Source organism: Lynx rufus, unplaced genomic scaffold, assembly GCF_022079265.1.
Source record: "Lynx rufus isolate CCGP_SWC_20201006 ecotype Redwood Valley unplaced genomic scaffold, mLynRuf1.p SCAF_1, whole genome shotgun sequence".
Classification (NCBI taxonomy): Eukaryota; Metazoa; Chordata; class Mammalia; order Carnivora; family Felidae; genus Lynx; species Lynx rufus.
The window spans coordinates 92,103,315-92,120,134 of record NW_025814823.1 but is presented as its reverse complement, the minus strand read 5'-3'; the positions used below and the strand labels follow the sequence as shown (position 1 = coordinate 92,120,134).

The 16,820-nt window shown below is 57.6% G+C and overlaps 1 protein-coding gene across 1 annotated transcript; it reads left to right on the top strand.

The window, feature by feature from the left end:
- The first annotated feature begins 3,060 nt into the window (after nt 1–3,060).
- N4BP3 (NEDD4 binding protein 3) lies at nt 3,061–11,248 on the top strand. Its single transcript, XM_047083396.1, has 5 exons — nt 3,061–3,209; nt 8,480–8,830; nt 9,088–9,615; nt 9,977–10,231; nt 10,364–11,248. Exons 2-5 carry the CDS (start codon nt 8,510–8,512, stop codon nt 10,892–10,894), a joined length of 1,635 nt encoding a protein of 544 aa, XP_046939352.1. The 5' UTR covers nt 3,061–3,209; nt 8,480–8,509; the 3' UTR covers nt 10,895–11,248.
- Nucleotides 11,249–16,820: the final 5,572 nt, after the last annotated feature.

Sequence of the window (16,820 nt, the reverse complement as noted above, 5' to 3'; positions counted from 1 at the left end):
AGTGCCGCACCCCTTGGCATCACTGTGGCTGAACACAGTAAGCCCCATGTCTAGGAGGCAAGACACCCAGCTTCCAGGCCCAGCTCTGCCAGGAACTAGCTCTGATATGCGTTCTGGGGGAGTTTTTCCATCAGAGGAGGAGTACCTCCTCTGGGCTGAGGGTACCCCAGGGTTCAACGTAATGCTCTACAGTTTATGCCCTAAGGTTCATGCTTGTGAATGTGCACAGGAAGGCATGAGGGTAGAGGGCACAGGGCATATGGAGGTGGACAAGGAGGAACTTTCTGGATTGGGACCAAAGCTGCCTCTCCCTTGGGGCAGTGGGTCCCCTCTGCCCTGCACTCCCCATCCAGGGGATCAGGACAAACTCAAAGGGCTCAGAGAAACCAGGCAGGAAGGAGCACCTGCTAGGCCAGCTACCCAGATTGGCGGGAGGGATGGGGGGGGGGTGGTGGTGGTGATGTCCTTACCAGCCTGGAGTCTAGACCTATGCAGGAAGTGGGAGACAGATAGCCAGGCTGGAGGGGGCATGGTCAATTTTGTTTCTTTCTTTTTCTTAGCTTATTTTTTTATTTACTTTGAGAGAGAGAGCGAGCTGGGGAAGGGGGGAGAGAGAGAGAGAGAGAGAGAGAGAGAGAGAGAATATCCCAAGCAGGCTACACACTGCCAGTGCAGAGCCCAATGCAGGGCTCGAACTCATGAATCATGAGATCATGACCTGAGCTGAAATTTAGAGTCAGACCCTTAACCGACTCAGCCACCCAGGCGCCTCAATTTTGTTTCTCTAACGAGAGTTCTGTTAGAGGGATAGAGCCAGGCTGCTCTCTGCCCCTGCTCCAGCCCCCCTGCATTCTGCACCCAGTCCAGTTCAGTGAAGTGGTTCCAGCTCCCTATGCAGCGACCAAGGTACCCCCAGCCTCTGCTCTGCTCCCCTCCATTGTGCAGCCACTTTCCCAGGATTCCATTCAGCCAGGACCCTCCTGCCCTTCTCCCCTCCCCTCTCCTCCCTGGGTTTAACATCTCTAGGCTCCAGGGTATTTTCTGATTTCTTTCCCTCCTGTTGGGATGTTCCAAAATACTGAACACCCTTCCTCTCCCACCTCCCTCTGGCAGCCTGGTACAGAGAAAGAACACTGGACTTGGGGTGGGGGAGTGGTCAGAAGATCTTGGATAAGGTGCTGTGTTTTTTTTTTAATTAATTTACTTTTGAGATTAAGAGAGAGAGCACGCGAGCGGAAGAGGGGCAGAGAGGGGGGGACAGAGGATCCGAAGCAGGCTCCGTGCTGACAGCAGAGAGTGCAATGCCAGGCTCGAACTCACAAACCATGAGATTATGAACTAAGCCGAAGTTGGACGTTTAACCTACTGAGCCACCCGGGCGTCCCTATAGGCTCTTGACAATGGTGAGCACGCTCCTCCCTGGAAATGCCTCCCACCGTTCAAGTACCACCTCAAAAGCGATTTCCCCAGTGAGGCCTTTCCACAGGTCCCCAAAACGGTAAAGTGTGTCCTTGTGCTAAATTTTTATCTGTCCCAGTGAGTAACCCTACCAGACTGGGGGCTCCTCAAGAGCTAATATCCAAAGTAGCAGTGATGCGTTTTCTTAGAGATGAATCCTCTTATATTTGGCACCCCCATTGTTAGTAAACGGGTAAGGACAGCACAGAATCCAAGGGATTGCAAACTGGTGACCCATGAGCCAAGTCTGATCCACGGGTGACGTGCTTTCTTTTCTTAATTGTGGTTAAATTCACACAACGTCAAATTAACCATTTTAAAGCGTCCAATTCAATGGCATTTAGTACACTCAGGATGTTGTGCAACCACCACCTCTCATGTTCCAAAACATTTCCTCATCCGAAAAGGAAACTCCATGCGCATTAAGCGTCACTCATTTCTCCCTCCCTACAGCCTCTGGCACCAATCTGCTTTGTGTCTCTAGGGATTTACCTACTTCATACAAGTGGAATGATACCACAGGGGGCTTTCTGTGCCTGGTTTATTACACTTAGCATAATTTTTTGGAGGTTCATCCATGCTGTAACAGGTATCAGAAGTTCATTCCTTTTTATGGTTGAATATTATTCCACGGCATTGATATACCACAATGTGTTCGTCCATTCATCAGTTGATGGGCAACGGACTATGTCCACCTTTGGCTATTGTGAAGAGTCCCGCTATGACCATTGGTGTACAAATACTTGGGTCCCTATTTTCAAATTCTTTGGGGTATACACCTTGAAGTGGAATTGATGGGTCATTCGAGGACTCTGCTGAGCTTTTTGAGGAAGACACCTGCTTTAATTTTTTGAGTCTGAATGCCTTTAGGTGTTCATCTCTGTCTCTGTCTCCATCTCCTCTACTGTCCTACACCCATTTGACTCACATCGTCTGGCCCCTGAAGGCATCTGAATCTGCTGCCCCTGTAAGACTCTGGCGGCAAAACAAAAAGAAGAGAGAGAGAGAGAAGAAAAGAAAAAAAGAAAGAAAAGAAAAGAGAAGAAAAGAAAAGAAAAAAATCTTAGCGCCCAATTCAGTCGCTAACGAGCCAGAGACCTTGGGGTCAATCTCTCCAGCTCTTGGAGTACCTTTTGCTCAACCTCAAACGGGTAACAATGCTTACCTAAGAGGAGGCGGCGAGGATCTGGGAGTTGAACGCGTCTCTTCGGAAGCTGCCGAGTTCTGGAAACGAAGAGGAACGGGCGAGGCCGGGAGGAGGAGGAGGGGGGCTGGCTGGACGCCCTCCGGGGACGTCGGCTGCGCGGGGGCTGCCGACCCGCCGGGAATCCGCGCGGCGCGGGGCGCAGCCGGCAGGGGGCTCGGGCGGCTCCGGCGCGCGGCGGCTGGGCGGCGCGGCGAGCCCGGGCGGGGCTCAGGTTGGCTCGCGGTGGGCGGGGGTTGCCCCCCGTCCCCGCCCCCCACATCCGGGGGCCCGGCCGGGCTCTGGGCTGGCGGCGCGCCGGTGAGTCAGGCCGGGTTTTCCCTCCGCCTCTGGGGCAGGCGAGCGAGCGCCGCGGAGCGCGTCCCTCCCTCGCCAATCCGGCTCCGGCGCCCGCCCGCCCGGTCGGCTGGCCGCGTTTTCCAGGCGCCTGCCGCCTGGTCGCTCCGGCCCGGCTCGCATTCTCGCCTGGAGCCGACGCTTGGAGAGAGGGTTCGAATCCGCGCGAGGGAACTGTAGCGCGCTAGGGGCGCGGAGCGGCGCCAGCATGGTGAGTGGGACGCGGCGGGGGCCGGGGACTGAGCTCGGGGGTGGGGCCGGCCGCCGAGGTCTCGCTTTCCGGGCGACCTTGGCCAAACCGCAGCCCTTCGCCCGCGAGGTGCCCGTCTGAGAAGTGGGCGGGGGTGGCAGGGTGCGGTGTGCGTTTCCAGACACTGAAGCGCCGAGGCGCGGGACCAGGGACCGACCGCGAAGCTCCTCTGGAGGGGCCGGCGGCAGGTTACGCTGCTCTCCGCAGCCCCTGCAAATGTGCTCTCTCGGACCCCTGCGCCGCGCCTGGGGTGGGGCAGGCGCCCTTGGCGCGGGAGTCTGACCTGGGCTTCGGCCCCCAGCTCGGCCGCTCCGGGCAGGCCTCAGGGAGGAGGCAGCAACAGACGTCCCCTCTGGCCCCCCAGGTAGCTCGCCGAACCTCCCGCAGTTCTGCGGAGCCCACGCCTCCGTCACAGCCTTCGGGGCCCGGGGGAGGGGATTTCGTGGGGATGCCAACATCGTCTGCTCCCCACGAGACCCCTCTCCCGTCCCCTCCGGGACACCCCCTTCCTGCTCCGGTCCCCTACTCTGTAAGGGCGGCAGCTGCCAGCTGCTAGGGATCCCGACCTATGGGGACGCTACCAGTTCTTGGCGGCCGGAGCACCTGCCCAGTCTGGCCACAGCCTTTGGCCAAAGCTAGGACCAGCCTGGGGCCAGGCCCACGTCAAGTCCCTGGCTGTGTCGAGAAAGAGTTCTGCGACCGGTTGCCTCCCACCCCGCACCCAGTCCCCTAGTACAGATTGGGGCTCTCCTTGTTTGCACCTGCGGCTTAGCCCGGCTGACCTGCAACCTTGACCCTCCGTGCCCTCTCCCTGCCCAGCCAAGAAGGGAGTGGAGGCAGGAGGCCACCCTGGGCCCAGTGATCAGCCTCCTCCAGGGCCCTCCTGGGCAGGGCTCCTCTGCCGGCTGGCTGAGTGTGGGTGTACATGTGCAAGACTGTGAATGAATGTGGCCAGCCTGCTCCCGCCTCTAGAATCAGTAGCTTCCAGGGCTCAGAGTCCCCATGCGGCAGTGTTTCCACTATTCCTCTTTGACCAGGGGTGGGCCGGAAGAATTCAATGCTGAGGAGACTGGAGTCCAAACCTACCTGGTTGCAGATGCCCTTGAGAGAGGCAGGTGTGGGGGGCTGGCCCGACACACATACACAGCAGTGTGTGTCTGTGAAGGGCAGCTGGTGACCTCTGGCTGGGACAGCAGGAGAGAGGGCCTTGCCCAGGGTTTTGGAATTGTTCATCATTGTGGGATGTTGGGCAGCTGGCTTCTAGGCCTTTCTGGGCCTCAGGTTCCTTGCCTAACCCCAACTAGGCTGTTGTGGAGATGAGCGCAGATGATGAAATGAAAGGCTCAGAAAAACTGTAGAGTGGTGTATGCCTCTGGACTCTCTAGTGATACTCAGACACACTCCTTTGTGGTTAGATGCCGAGCTTTACCTCTTCAGGTGTCACAGTGTAACTAGGGTATGCCAGCCTCTTCCATCGCCCCCGTCCTCCCCCCGCCCCCTTACCCATTGCCCCTCTTTTGGAACTGGGACATTCCAGTCCAATTCTTCAGGGGCAGCTGCAGACACTCCCTCCAGCAAAGCTGATCCCCCCCAGCAGGTGGTGGGACCTTCCCCTGGGGCCTGGGCTCTGGAGGGGCTAGCCACAGCCAAGGCGGGACTCTGGAGCTTCCTGCCCACATGCTCTGGGATGTCCCACGCTGGAGGAGACTCACGATGGGGTCAGGATGGGCTTCTAAACCTGAGGAGCTGGTGTACTTTCTCCAGGGCAGCTGAAAATGTCCTCAGGCATGTGCTTTTACTTCCTGGGCCTCAGTTTCCTCTTCTGAAGAGGATCTCAATATTCCCCACCTATGGGTGTTGTGAAGCTGTGGTAAGCCGTGTGGGGCTGACCAACGGACGCTGGGATGCTTTCCCTGCATGCCCTGTCTCTGTTTCATGGCCAGTATGGTTCCCGAGCCTCATGTTCCTGTCACCACCAAGGGTTGATCCAAAAGAGATGCCCCTGTCTGCCCAGGGCTTTCAATGCTGCTGGCTAATCTTGGGCCCAGGGGTTGGGAACAGGAACTAAGGGGTCCTGTTGAGGCCAGCTGGGGCCTGTGCAGAATATGGCTTAGCCCAAACCTAGCCACCAGGGTGGCTGGTGGTGGTTTCATCTCTGTGCAGAGCTCTGAGCCCCAGGGTGTGTACTGAGCTCTTGGCAGGGAAGCCCTTGAAGGCACTTGGAGGAGGCCCTGGTTTTTGCTCTGATGTTCCCATGGGGGCTGCAAGGCTCTTGCTGTCTCTCTCTCCCTCCAATACCCACCCCCCCCAACACACACACACACACACACACACACACACACACACACACACACCCTCTCCAGCCCAGCCTGCACAGCTGCCCTGGCCTGACCAGGCCATTCCCTGGGCCTCCAAGCAACGGGGAAGGAATGTGTGTGTGTTGGGAGGGGAGGCGGGATGGACCCCTGTAGGAAAAGGGACTGTCCCAGACTGAGACCTGGGCAGGGTAGAACCTCCTAAAAGCCAGGGGCCTCAGCCTCTCTGGGAGAGCTGATAATACAGCCAGAGAAGTTACCTAGGAGGGGCGAAGGGTGGAGGGTGAGGGCATTAGGGAAAGACAAAAGGAAGGGGCTGTGTGTGCCCCCTTCATCCAGCTCCACAGCTCTTTCTAACTGCTCAAGTCACACGTGGAGAGAAGCCCCTTACCACACACACCCTCATACCCTCTGCATCTAGCCTGGGGGCTGGGAGGACGAGTGGGTCTTCATGCTAGAGTAATGCTAGACCATTCCTGTGTGTGTGTGTGTGTCCCAGAGGATGCTCATTGCCGCAAAGGTGACCTTGTGCATGACTGTGTCTGCTGTTGGATGTGACTGTCTGTGCTGTGTCCTGTCACATAGGAACCACCGTGCTACTGGTTTCAGTGACTAGACTGCAGTTTGTATGTGGGGTATGCGCTCTAGTGGCCCATGGCTGCCTCTGGTTCAAGGACTCTCCCCCTTGACCCTGAGACCATTTGTAGAGAACATGAGGTGCTAGTTGTCTCTTCCTGAAACAGGAAATAAGGATCTGCCCAGGGGAAGGTGAAGTGGTGTGTGTTTGGGGCGAGATGGGCATATTCAGCACCACTGCCACCTCCCCCCCCCACCCCATGCTTGCACTGGGCTTATAGTTCATGAGACCTTTCACCTCCATTGTCTCTGTAACAAAAACCCAAAGGGAAGGCCAGGGCAGGCAGTCTTTCCCCACTTCAGAGATGGGGAAACTGAGGCATGGCAAAGGGCGATGACATAGCGTCCAGGGTCCCCGTGGAGGGGCAGTGTGAGGACAGGGCTGGAGACCAGGTTCTTTGCTGTCTGCCTCCCTGAGAAGCAGTGACAAGAGTGAAGTGTGCTCATGGTAAGGAGGTGTCAGATTGGGAGGCAGGATACTTTGTGTTTTATTTTTTTCTGAAAGGGTGCAAGTGGGGGAGGGGCAGAGAGAGAGAGGGACAGAGGATCTGAAGCCAGCTCTGTGCTGACAGCAGCGAGCTCGATGTGGAGCTTGAACTCACAAACCGCAAGATCATGACCTGAGCCAAAGTTGGACGCTCAACTGACTGAGCCACACAGGCACCCCAGGGATACTTCAATTCTAACTCTTTGGGCTGTGGATGCCATCCTGGGCCCCCACTAAACATTCAACAGCATCCTGCTGGGATCACAGGCATCTCAGCCTGACCAGCTCTGTGACCTTGGGCAAGCCACTTCACCTGCAGGAGCCCCAGTGCCCTGGACAACGGCTATCTCACGGGACTCCGTAAGATCACTCCTTTGCAGGGCTGTGTCTCTGTAGGTGGCCAGCACCTCTGATTCCTTAAGTGGATGAGTCCTCTGGCCCTGTGAGCCCTGTGACATCCTCAGAGGTTATTAGATGGAGGCAGGGCCGTGCCCCCGCTCCGTCTCCCAGAGAGCTTTGTCTTCCACAAACACAAAACCTGGAAATGGTTGAGGAAGATGGAACCTCCTAACGACCATTGTTTGAGGTGGGAGTGGGTGTCCCGGAAGCATATTGGGTGGGTGGGGGGTGCTCAGCCACCACATGCCTGCTGGGTGTCTGTATGTAGATGGGAGCAGCTGCTTGGGGGCCAGAGGCAGAGACGGTGGTGTTCACTCATTCAGCAGGTCCTTTCTGAGTATGGACCATGTGCCGGGCCCTGGGCTGGGTAGGGGGGATCCAGTGGGGTGGTAGGGCCAGGCCAGGGGTGGGGGGTCTCAGCCCAGATGGGAACTGGGTCCATAACCTGGTCTCTGGCCGTCTGCCGGGGAGGTCATCTGAGCAGCTGAGCTCATCTTCAACCAGCCTGTGTTGACCCTGCCTGGCTAGGGGCCAGGCCCTGAACTAGACTCTTTAGTCGTGTTATCTCAGCCCATCCTCCCAGCATCTCTGAGTGATAAGACTTGCCATGGCCATTGTCTGCATGAGGAAGCTAGGGCCTACGTGTAATTGGCCCCACCCCGGGTCAAGATTTGGGTCCCCCCACGCACCTGGTGGTGGTCTTTGGAGTGGCAGCATATGCAGGGGCTGACGGGGGCTCCCGCTGGCCCTTCCCCCTGCCTCCCCCCACTGCCCCTATGACTATGTGAACACCTGTTCCGGAAACCGTGGCCATTGTTACCACCATCCTTCCTCCCCTCGGGCCCTTCCTGTTTGTATCCCTCCCACTGCAAACCCCCAACCCCACCCGTGCCAGCTGCTTCCCTCGGGGAACTCTGACCCACTGCAGGAAGAGAGGCTCAACTGGGTTTTCCCCCTCCCCAGAGAAAAAGAAGGAATGGAGAATCATAAGCCACTGGCCCCAGTTCCCTGTGCCCTCTGCCCACCCCACCCCCCAGATTGGGTGAGGAGCCTGGTAGGAGAGTGAACAGGGTCAGAGTTGGACAGAGCCTGAGTCCACAGCTGGCCCAGTCCTGGGAGGGGCCCCATCCTGCCGCTTTGGGGCCGTTCCCCTATGTCCCCCCCATCACACTGGCCCTTAGCTGGAGCTGGGGCACCAGGAAGATGACTTTGGGGCCCTTTCTCTTGCCATCCTAGGAGTCCTGTCCTGGGTTTTCTTTCCGGGACCCATATCTGCCTCCTGGGCCTGGGCCAGGCAGGTGGCTGACATAGGCAAAGAGCAACTGGTTTTAGAGTATCGGAGAGGTTGGGCAGCAAGTGCCCACCTGCCTCTGACGGAGCCTCCCAATCCCCAGAAACAGCTGCCTGTGCCCTGCTGAAAGTTCATGGCCACAGCCCTGGGCCCTGCTGGCATTGCCATGGGCAGCGTGGGCAGCCTGTTGGAACGGCAGGACTTGTCCCCGGAAGAGCTACGGGCAGCGCTTGCAGGGCCCCGGGGTTCCCGCCAGCCTGATGGGCTCCTCCGGAAGGGCCTGGGCCAGCGTGAGCTCCTCAGCTACCTGCACCTCCCCAAGAAGGACAGCAAGACGGCCAAGCGTGCCCCTCGGAACGAGAGTGCTGACTACACCACCCTCTACTACCGGGAGCATCCTCGAGCTGGTGACTTCAGCAAGACTTCACTGCCTGAGCGGGGTCGCTTTGACAAGGTGCATCTCTGCCCACTTCCCTTCCCCAGTGTTGGTAGGGATGGGGAGCTCGGGGTCTCCTCGGAGGTGCTCTGATGGGGCTGGGACATGAAAATCCTGCTGTAGGCTGTCCTGAGGCTTTGGTCTTTGGTCATCGGTCACTGCCTCTGTGTGACACACACCCAGGTTCTCAGAGAGGATCCTGGGGGCTGTGGGAGCGTTAGAGGGCAGAGGCGAGGTCAGCCCAGGGCCTCAAAGCTGCCCTTTCTTCCCGGCAGTGCCGCATTCGCCCATCGGTGTTCAAGCCCGTGGCGGGCGCTGGGAAAGGCTTCCTGTCCATGCAGAGTCTGGCAGCCCACAAGGGCCAGAAGCTGTGGCGCAGCAATGGCAGCCTGCACACATTGGCCTGCCACCCACCCCTGAGCCCAGGGCCCCGGACCAGCCAGGCACAGGCCCGGGCCCAGCTGTTGCATGCGCTCAGCCTGGACGAGGGCGGCCCCGAGCCCGAGCCCAGCCTGTCTGACTCCTCCAGCGGGGGCAGCTTTGGCCGCAGTCCTGGCACTGGTCCTGGCCCCTTCAGCTCCTCTTTGGGCCACATTAACCACCTTGGGGGCTCCCTGGACCGGGCCTCCCGGGTCCCCAAGGAGTCTGGGCCACTGGCGATGCTGAGCTGCCTGCCCGAGCCACCGCCCCCCTATGAGTTCTCCTGCCCCTCCGCCGAGGAGGTGGTGGCCCTGCTTCCTGACACCTGTGAAGATCTCAAGAGAGGCCTCGGTGATGAGGATGGCTCCAACCCTTTCACACAGGTGAGGGCTCCCCCTGCTCTGGGGTCCTGTTCTGTCCCTTGGCATTGGAGTACAGGACACACAGAAGGGTCCCCAGCCAGTTCACTTACGTAGCTCTGGGCACAAGAGAGTAAGGAAGATGGAGTTGATTCGGTTCCCCAGCCCCCATGTGATGGGAATGTCATGTCACTGGTGGCCCTTGCTAGGAGTTGCGTGGAAGGGAGGAAGAGAGACTCCCTGGGCAGTCTTGGCAGGCACTTCACCTCCAGTTGCAGCGGGAGTGTTGTGGAGGGGCTGGCAGTTGGTGTTCAGGAATGAGGGGGGGTTGGGTGGTCCGTGTGTGGGATATCCCCGCATGGCAGGCGCCTCGTCCCCTTGGCAGGTGCTGGAAGAGCGCCAGCGGCTGTGGCTGTCCGAGCTGAAGCGCCTGTATGTGGAGAGGCTGCACGAGGTGGCTCAGAAGGCAGAGCGCAGTGAGCGCAACCTCCAGCTCCAGCTGTTCATGGCCCAGCAGGAGCAGCGGCGGCTGCGCAAAGAGCTCCGGGCACAGCAGGGCCTGGGCCCTGAGCCTCGGCCCCCCGGTGCCCTCCCGGATGCTGACCCTAACACCCGACCAGAGGAGGAAGCCCGATGGGAGGTGAGAAATTGGGCATACAGAAACTTTTTATGTCCTCTTTGCCACCTGTGGGGTCCCACCCTCTGCTGGCTCCTGGTCTTACCCACTTCGTCTGGCTCTTGCCCATCCTGTGCCCCGCCCCTCCCTGCCCAGGTGTGCCAGAAGACGGCGGAGATTAGCCTCTTGAAGCAGCAGCTGCGGGAGGCTCAGGCCGAGCTGGCACAGAAGCTGGCCGAGATCTTCAGCCTCAAGACGCAACTTCGGGGCAGCCGGGCGCAGGCGCAGGCCCAGGACGCAGAGCTGGCCCAGCTGCGCGAGGCCGTGCGGAGCCTGCAGGAGCAGGGCCCTCGGGAGGAAGCCCAGGGCAGCTGTGAGACCGACGACTGCAAGAGCAGGGGGCTGCTGGGGGAGGCGGGTGGCAGCAGCGAGGCCGCAGGTGGCGCCGAGCAGCTGCGGGCCCAGCTGGTGCAGGAGCGGCTCCGCGCCCAGGAGCAGGCACTGTGCTTTGAGCGGGAGCGGCGGACGTGGCAGGAGGAGAAGGAAAGGGTGCTGCGCTACCAGCGGGAGATCCAAGGAGGCTACCTGGACATGTACCGCCGCAACCAGGCACTGGAACAAGAGCTGCGGGCGCTGCGGGAGCCCCCAGCACCCTGGAGTCCTCGGCTGGAGTCCTCCAAGATCTGAAGCCAGGGGGTGAGCGGGCTGCAGAAGCACCGCCAGAAAGCGGCTTGGACGAGCCCGCGCTGAGAGGGCTGGCTCCTTCCTTACACTGGTTGGGGGCAGGAGCTGCTGAGGCCAGCCAGGAGTGGGGAGGCCGACCGAGAGGAGGGGTCCAGCGCTGCTGTGGGCTGGATAGGGTGCCCTCCTGGCAGAGGAGCACCTCGGCAGGGCCCCGCCCTGCTCCCTGGAGTAGATGTGGCCCAGAGAAGGAGGCTGGGGGACCAAGGGCCCCGTGATGCAGAAGGGCAGGCGTGAAGGAGGGAGGCTGGGATGGGGACATTGGCCTCCCTCAGAATAAAATCACATTTTCTACAAGGAGGCCCTGGGTGATACACTGGGCCTGTCCCTGGCCTGGGTCTAGAGGATTGTGGATGGTTGGGGGTGGGGGCCCTTTACCTTGGCTGTATGTAGCTCCTTCCATGGTCATGGTCGGTGGGAGGCCGTGCCATGTGCCTGTGTGCGCAGCTGCTGGGCATGTGTGTTGGGGAGTGGAGGAATCCATGCCCCAGCACCACACGGTTCCTTAGCTGCCGTGTGGGCTGAAATTCCTTTCTCAGCACCAGTGGGATTTTTTGGAAGGAACAATGCCAGAGAACCCAGAAAAACAAAAGGGCAAGTCAACCAAGGCATTGCTAGAACATGAAACATTCTCTTGGTAGGAAGTCTGGACTGTGGTACCCAGCCCCCTGCTGGGTTGGGGCCGGCCTAAGACAGCTTCCCCTGGAGCACCCAAAGGCTCCAGTAGGGCCCTGCCCCTCCCAGAACCCACCTCCCATCTTTCTGTCTGGCTGTGGTGCACCCCTCCCCCCCCCACAGGGATGGGAGGCCCTGGGAAGGTAGAGGAGACAAAATTTGTGGGTGGGTTACTTGGTGAAGGGCCTGTACCGCAGCAGGGAACGTGGCCATTTTCCTGTAGACAGTGGAAGGCCCTGGGGTATTTTTTAGCAGGGGTGAGATGTGATCTGATTTGTATTTTGGAAAGATCTGTCCTGAGAGGAAGGAGCCCTCCACTCCCAGCCCTGCGCCGGGCTCTCTGACCCTTAGGCTCAGCCCCCTAAAGCCCACTCTCACCCATAGCCTCTCAGCAGTCAGGCTTCCCCTTTGGGTTTTTGCTCCCTCCTGGGTGGATGGCCTGGAACACAGACCCAGGCTGGCATGCAGGCAGCCCTTCCCCACTCCCTGCAGTAAAGATCAGTATCCATATGTCATGCATTGAGCACTTCCTATCTGTTAGGCCTTCAGGGCTTGGGGGCTCAGGGTTGAATTAGATGTGCTTCCCGCTCCAGGGGAGCCAGCGCACAGACCTCTTCTCCTCCCAGTGCCTGCCCTGATGGGGCAGCAGCATCCTCTGGTATGTTCTCTGCAGAAACCCCAGGTTGCTCCCTTCCACCATGATCCCCCCCCTTCCCAGGCCATGCCTGGCAGCCTGTCAGGCCCCAGCATGTGGGTCCTGGTGGTAAGTGGATTCGCTATGTAGGGGCACCTATGGGGCTATGGAGTATGAGCCGATGTGCCCCACCTTTTTAGGGTGGGGAATGGGGTGTGTGTGTTGTCTGCCGTGGGGATGGTGTGTTTATGGCTGTGTAAGTGGCAGGTGTGTAAAGCTGTCTTGTGGGTGGTGGGTGTGTCTGGGGGTGTGTTTGGGGCCCCTGGGTTGGAGGCCAGGAGGGCTGCTTCCTGGCCGCTCCCTTCTGCCCCATTTCTTTCCACCAGTCCCTGCCCCACTTGTCTCTGGCCAGGCTTGAGTAGAGCCTGTGGCCAGGACAGACCCCTGTGTCTGGGTCCTCTGCCTGGGAAGGGAAACAGAGAGCACTCAACTTAGGCAGGCTGGTCTCCCACAGGCCTTGGAACCCATTTCACAGACTTCTCCAAACCGAGATCTTTGGGCCAGTGACCTTCCAGAAGCGCCCCCCCCCTTCCCAGCAGAGCTAGGTGCTGACCTGAAGCCTGGGTCACTCCCTCCCCACAACCCGGAACTGGGCAGGCTGCGTGCCCAGGTGCCCCACAGTGGCTGGGGTCTACCTTTCGGTGAACCATCTCTGCAGGACAGCTCCCCACCCAGCAATTAGAGAGCTGGGCCGGCCAGTACAGCCGGCGGGGAGTGGGTGGGCGGTACCAAAACTTGGCAGCTGTGCCAGAAACCAGGGCCAGACCCAGATGCAGGGGGAGGGCACGAGAGAGCTGAAGCTGGGGTGGCTCAGAGGGAACCGGATCCCTGTTAGCTCATCCCTGCTGGGCAAACCAGTTCCCTGGTCCCCAAGCCGGCTGGGTGGCTCTGGGGCCAGCTGATCACAGGTGCCACTGCAGTGGCTACTGCTTCGGAACCCTCCCTCCTGAGCCTGGTGGGCCCCTTAGCTCACCAGGTGCCCAGAGGTCCCCCTGCCCTGGCAGACTAAGCCCAAGCAGCCAATTCTCCAGAACTGAGGCCAGCTGCCCACACTGGGCTCCATGCCCCTGGGCCCTTCTGTTCTCAGTCAGCTAGTGTCACCTCTTTCAGTCACTCCCTGGGCCCCTCAGCCTATCACTTAAGGCCTCTGACAGCCTGGCCTCCACAGAGTCCCTGATAGTGGTTGCCCTTTCTGACCCCATCATTCCCTCCAGCACCTCTGAGCCCTCATCCTCCAGGCAGAGGCTCCTCACAGTCCCCAGATCTTGTTTCCTCAGGAAAGCCTGCCCTGAACTCCTGCCCTGCCCTGCCTGGGCAGCGCACAGTCCCCTACTTCTGTGCCCACAGTCCCTTACTTCTGCTGACATTTTGGTCTCTCCACTGGGCTGTGGGCATTGCGAGGCAGGACTGTGTCTTCTGTTTTTATCCCCAGAGACTGCTCTGGCTCCAGCCCAGAAGGCACTGGAGGGCTTTGGACTCAAGAGGAACCAGACCTCTCCCTGGCTGTCATGGGTTCAAGCTGGGGGTGGAGTGGAGTAGGTGGGGAAGTCTCTGGCTCTGAGTGTTCATTCACCATTCACCTGGGCCAAGCACTGGGGCTGCAGAGCCAGTCCCCATTCACTGCCTGGGGAGGTACTGCACGCCTCCCTCAGGGCCAGGCCTGGTTCTTAGATGAGGAAGCCACAGTGGCCAACGCCCCTGCCCCCATGACCTTTCCCTGTGGGTGGGGGAGGGAGACAGCACACACATCTGTCCATGGTAGTGACCGGGCCAAAAGCGTGCAGACCTCTACATCACAGTGGCCAGTCAACGGCGCGTGGAGAAGCAAATTTCTCAGACTGGGTATATCTATAGGTATCAGGGAGCCTTTTTTCAAAGAGGACGCATGCCCCATGGTGACAATTCAGATTGCATAACTCCCCACCCTAGTAGGTGGGTTTTAGCTCTATCAGATTCGGAAAAGAAAAGGAAATGTGCTATTTCTTGCAACAAAGCAAAAGTGAAATATGTCATGAAAGGTAAGGCGTAAGTACTGTGGAGTTCGGGCTGGCTCACTTTTCACTGCAGGTGATGAGCGGTGTGTATTTGACCATATTTTGGTCAGGCACTTTTCTGACCTCTCTTTGTGCCTGACCTTGGCAGGTGTCTCCTTATACGGTCCGGTTCTGGCAAGATTTCTGCTTAATTTAGCCAGACTCCCCCTTTGTCCTATCTGACTATGTTCCTCATGTAATCTTCCACCAACCCCCTCAGGCGACAGCTGGCCTGCCTTCTGTAAGACTCCTGTGAGGTGCATTTAGCCAGAATCTGCTTCCAGACCCCCAAGGTTTCCTCTCAGTAATTTTTCATCCACTGACCCCTACCCGCTCCTTGGCTGTAAATTCTACTTTTCCTTGCTGTATTTGAAGTTGAGCCCACTCTCTCTGCCCTACTACAAAACTCCACATTGCAGTAGCCTCTCTTGAATAAAGTCTTCCTTACCAAACTGATGAGTGTCATGAGTAATTTTTTTTTTTTTTTCTTCAGCAAGGATAAACTTCTCTGAGGAAGGGAAGTTGGGAGGATTTCCTCAGGAGCAGGGTGGGACGAGAGCGTCCAGGATTGGCCTGGCATTGGACACAGAGAGGTGTGGGGCAGGTCCAAGGGAGGGTCCTGTCTATAAGGGTTTGAAGGGAGGCAGGGCAGCCCCTAGACCGCCTGGTAAGTTGGCACAGGAAGACTTCATCTGTGGCTGTGGGTGGGTCCCTCAGGCAGCCAAGGGGGAGAGCCGGAACTGGGACTAGCTTTTCCTGTGTGTTGTCATCCAGGACAACACTCGGAAGGGCCCTACACTTGGTGCAATGGTCTCCTGTTGCCATCTTGAACTTTTTTTTTTTCCTTGAGAGAGAGACAGAGTGCGAGCCGGGGAGGAGCAGAGAGAGAGGGAGACAGAATCTGTAGCAGGCTCCATGCTCTGAGCTGTCCGCACAGAGCCCCACATGGGGCTTGAACTCCCAGACCGTGAGATCATGACCTGAACCGAAGCCTGATGCCCAACCGACTGAGCCACCCAGGCGCCCCGCCATCTTGAAATTATAATGATGTTTGAACAAGGAGCCTTACGTTTTCATTTTGCTCCAGAGCCTGCAGATGAAGCAGCTGCTTTTGGCCTGAACCAAAGCCTGACAAGGAGGGGCAGGAAGAGAGAGAAGGCGCAGGAGACTGGTTGGGTGCCACCTGGAGGGTGGAAGAAGAGACAGGGTCTGAGCAGGCAACTTGAGCTCCACAGGCTGAGGCCTGATGCTCCACAGAGGTTCCACAGAGGGCAGGCAGGATCTGCATTACCTGTTATTGCCCTTACCCCAGCTATCAGGGGAGACTCCATCTTTTCCTAGCCTGGCCTTCCAGGGCTCATTCTGAGAAGTGAGGAAGGCTGTATTTTCAGAAGAACATGCCAGGGATTGTCTTATCCAAGAACTTTTTCTCTTTAAAAAAAAAAATGTTTACCTATTTAAAGAGAGAAAGAGAACAAGTGAGAGAGAGCATGAGAACGAATCGGGTGGAGGGGCAGAGAGAGAGAAAGAGAATCCCAAGCAGGCTCCTCATGGAGCCCGATGTGGGGCTCAATCCCACGAACCAAGAGATCATGACCTGAGCCCAAATCAAGAGTCAGATGCTTAACCAGCTGAGCTACCCAGGCACCCCCGCCCCCGCTTTTTGTTTAGAGATTTATCTAACGTGCTCTTTGTGTATCCGGTCCCGTTCCCCTCCAGCATTTTTAAGGTATAATTTACATAGAGGAAAATGCTTCATTTTTAGAGTATAGCTTTAATTTATTACTTATTAAAAATTTGTAATGTTTATTTCTGAGAGAGTGAGAGCAAGCAGGGGAGGGGCAGAGAGAAAGGGAGACAGGGAGACAGCACAGAGCCTGACACAGGGCTCGAACACACGAAATGCGAGATCATGACCCGAGCTGAAATCGAGAGTCAGACATGCTTAACTGAGACACCCAGGTGCCCCAAGAGTAGTTTTTAGAGCTTTGACAAATGCAGAAAGTTGCATAACCAACACTACAATCAAGATACAGAATAGTTCCGTCACCCGCCCCCTCCAAATTCCTGCTTCTCCTAGTCAGCCCGGTCCCCATCCCCAGCAACAGTGATCTGCTTCCTCAATCACCTTGCTTTTCCTTATTTTTTTTTTCTTTTTGTGAACAGTGTATAATCCCACCACATATTGGAACATATTACAAAGTAGCAAGTAAAACAATATGACATTGGTGTAAAAATAATACCACATCTCAATGGAAGGAATGAAGAGCCAGAAATAGATTCCATTCAGTAGAAAATCTTAATGTTATGATAAAAGGCTTCAAAACGAAGGGGTAAGGTAGGATCATTTAATAAGAGGTACTGGGATAACTGGACACAAATTTGGGGAAAAAATAAGTCATACTGTGCACCACCCCCTGCAAAATAAAATGGACATGTATTGAGGACTGAAATTAAAAAAAAAAAAATC